The following is a 3,872-nucleotide window of genomic DNA, read 5'->3' as shown; positions in this document are numbered from 1 at the left end:
CTGTATTATGTACATAATATGGTCCACTGATTGCTCTTTCTCTTTTGCTTGTTAAAACAGTGCCAAATAGTTTTTTCAACTAATTATGTATTTCTAGTTAGATTTATATAGAGTTGATAGGAAAAAAAATTTGAGATTCCTTCATTATTATAATTTCATTGTTTTTTTTTTTCTCCTCTATGATACGTTTAGATTTTCTTTAAGGATTTAGAAAATATGCCATTGGATGAATATATACTGAGTATCGAAATAAATTCATTTTAATTTTCAAAAATTGGAGTTTACTGATTTATCTCTTAATAAAATCTATTTTAATGTTGCCTTTCCTAAAATTATAATGGATAGCCCTGCTTTTCTTTGTTCATCTGAGATATAATGCATTTTGATCCAAACCTTCATTTCAACCTTATATAAGTCTTTTTGTTTCAAGTACATGTACTGGAAAGGGATTTTTTTTAAAATTGTTTCCTAATTAATTCTTTAATCTCCCTTCTTTAATATGCGAATTCATCTGAAAAACACTCAGAGCTATGACAATTAGTTCTTTGTTCCCCTCCACTTTATTCTCTCCTATTTTTCCTTCCCTATACTCTTTTCTTCCTATTTCTTTAAAGTGATTACTCGAGTATGGGTTTATATCTCTGATGTTAAACTACGGAGCTTTATTTCTAATTTTCTCCTCATCTTCTTGAGGCAGTTGGGGGTGGTTGTGGGTAGAGCACTAGGTTTGAAATCAGGAAGTCTTGAGTTCAATTTGGTCTCAAACATTTACTAGCTTTATAACCCTGAGCAAATCACTTAACTTCTGTGTTGTGTGTTTCCTCAACTGCAAAATGTGGATGATCACAATGTGTATTTTCAGGTTGTGGAGAGAATCAAATGAGATGATATTTGCAAAAAATTGCTTAACACAGTGCCTGGCACATAGTAGCTATTATATAAATCCATACTCTTTTCCGTTCCATAAGTGTCATTTCTTTTATAGTTTAAAAATTTCATCATTTTTTTCCTTTAGAATTATACATAGTCTTGTGGACATACTTTTTTCTTTGAGGATTCTGATTATAGGTTTTTTTGTTTATTTTTGTCTTCTAGGTTGGTGATTTAATCATTCCTGGAATAATAAAATAATAAATAAATAATAAATAATAAAATTAATTTTTTTGTACTGAGGCCTCAGGACTCTACTTCCAGACAGAATCAAGTTGAGGACCTTTCCTTCATCCTGGTGGCCTTTCTTTTCACCTTTTCTATTGTCACAGTCATCAAAGGTCTCTAGTACCATCAGCCTTAGTTGCAACCCTTTCCTTTGGATGAGGAGAGAGTAAAGAGACGCCTTTTCTTTACTCCTCAGTTAAATCAAAGAAAGTCCTTTTGTGGGGTAAGAGAAATAATTGAGGCCTTTTGCATTGCATCTGCAGTCTATCAAGTTCATCATAAAAATTCCAATAAGTCTCACCTAATTATTTGATGTCAGTGAGAATACACAACCGTGAATTGAAATGAATTATCTCTTAGTATGTGTCTTGGCAACAAAATTTAGTTCTGCCTAAACCATGGATCTGACCTAGTGTGGTACTTCAAATGTTTCTGTGCCATTCTTTGGAGACATTCTGACTTTTTCTTCATTAAAAGTCTTCAAGAAAAAATGTAACAGGGAGTTAGCAGGTTTGCCTAAGAGTACACCCTGAGTTCAGGAGCATTGCCTACCAGGAGAAATGACGTATAAACTCATCGTGGCTGTAATCTATGTACAATTTTGTTTCAAATATATTCTTAATCCCATTTTTGCAGCTGTATCGGTTTGCCAAATGATCAATTATTTCCTAAGGAATGGACATAATTTCTTGAGTGCTATTTTGACATCCTTGTTTCTCAGGGAGTAGATCAGGGGGTTCAAGGCTGGGGCCACAGTGGTATAAAACAATGCAGCTATTTTGCCTTTCTTCAGAGACTGACCAAAAGCAGGAAGAATGTATATATAAAGTATAGTGCAACAATACATGGTAACCACAATAAGGTGGGAGGAACAAGTGGAAAATGCCTTCTTCTTCCCTTCCTTGGTCTGGATCTTTAAGATGCTGGAGATGATGAAACCATAAGACACCAGGATGAGCAGATAAGTGAAAATAGCAAAGAACATGTCTGCTGCAAATATCATTGCACTGTTGACATCAGTTGAAGTGCAGGAGAGAGGAAATAATGGAGTAATCTCACAAAAGAAATCATCAATGGCATTGGGACCACAGAAGGACAATCGAATAGTCATGGTGATCTGTATTGTTATATTGATCGCACTGATAGCCCACACTGCAGATGCTATGAGACAGCAAGCTGTCTTGCTCATGATAGTGCTGTAGTGGAGGGGCTGGCAGATGGCTGCATACCGATCATAGGCCATGGCTGTGAAAAGCAAGAGTTCAGCCACCAAACACCAAGTTAGGAAATATATCTGAGCCATGCAGCCACCATAGGAAATGGTGTTCTTGCTTACTAGGTTTTGCAGCAACTTAGGCACCACAGTGCAGGTGGAGACAATATCCAGTAAGGCCAAATTTATAAGGAAAAAGTACATGGGAGTATGGAGGCTTGGATTTAGACAAATCACAGTGATAATGAGTGAGTTACCTGTCAGTGCCACTAAAAGAAGTCCCAAGAAGAGGCTGAATAAAAGCATCTGAACATGAGGATTTTCAGAGAAACTTTGTAAGATGAACTCTGTCACTCCTGAATGATTATTTGATGCCATATGAGAATGCTGTCAGGTTTTCTTTTGTCAGTGTATGCCCACAAAATCCAACCAACAATAAATTATTTTGTTCCCTAAAATGAAGAAAACAAAGATCTGGAATAAAATTAGGCAAAGTAAAGTGTTTTTATATTCCAAAATCAAATTTTGACAAAATCATCTAACTGTGTTGCACCAAAAATAGAGAAACTATATTTGGTTAGTGAAATCTCGTCTTAATGAATTTATTCTCCCTCAAGAGTTAATAAAAAACACACACAAACATGCCCACACCCACCCTCTCACACCCATACACACATATTGCAATTTTCATCATCATCATCATCATCATCATCATCATCATCATCATCATCATCATCATCATCTTCGTTCTGGAAGATCATGCTCTTTTTCATGTGAAATTTTATGGCACCTTCTATGCTTTCATTGAAAGTTCTCCTTATTCCTCCAGGTATGAGAGGGGAACAAGTAAGTTCCATGTTATAATTCATTTATTTAAATCTGGAGTGTTAGGGATGGCCATAATTGAGAATTCTCTGAACTGTTCCATGCCAGATACAAAATTGCTGTTCAAGATAGAGATAGTGGAGCTGTATGCATGGAAAGTGGTGGAAAGTAGTGCTGTACCTATAATGGAAACTGGATCAGAACCAGGATCAGAAACAGAATCCAAGGGTCACACAATGAGATTTAGCCCAAGGTTAAGTAGTTAGATGGTACCGTGGATAAATTGGTGGACCTGGATTTAGTAATACTTAAGTTCAAATCTAGCATCAGACAATTACTAGTTATGTGATTTGGGCAAGTCCCTTAACTCTGTCCTCTACTATGATCTCCACTCTCATTTAATTAAACACACATTTTCTTCATAAACATTATTCCCTTTCCCTTTCTCAGTTCAATATATTGATAAAATGCAATTTCAACATAGACCTCACTTACTATTCTACTCAGGTATTGCTATTTTGATGGCTGCCCATGGGGGAGGAGCTTCATTTTTTAGTTTCCTCTACTCTCACCATAGTTGGACAGCTGCTTCTAAAGCATTCATCACTCTTCATGATAATAATCCTTTGGAGTGGCAGAAATGTACATTGCCTCTAATCAATCTGAATAACAGAAC

General features: G+C 35.8%; 1 protein-coding gene across 1 annotated transcript; it reads right to left on the bottom strand.

The window, feature by feature from the left end:
• Positions 1–1,819: 1,819 nt before the first annotated feature.
• On the bottom strand, positions 1,820–2,749 carry LOC118859092 (olfactory receptor 13A1-like). The gene has a single exon (XM_036769523.1). It carries the CDS (start codon positions 2,747–2,749, stop codon positions 1,820–1,822), a length of 930 nt encoding a protein of 309 aa, XP_036625418.1.
• Between the last annotated feature and the right edge of the window lie 1,123 nt (positions 2,750–3,872).

This window comes from Trichosurus vulpecula, chromosome 8, assembly GCF_011100635.1.
Source record: "Trichosurus vulpecula isolate mTriVul1 chromosome 8, mTriVul1.pri, whole genome shotgun sequence".
Lineage (NCBI taxonomy): Eukaryota > Metazoa > Chordata > Mammalia > Diprotodontia > Phalangeridae > Trichosurus > Trichosurus vulpecula.
This window is presented reverse-complemented; position numbering and strand designations above follow the sequence as displayed.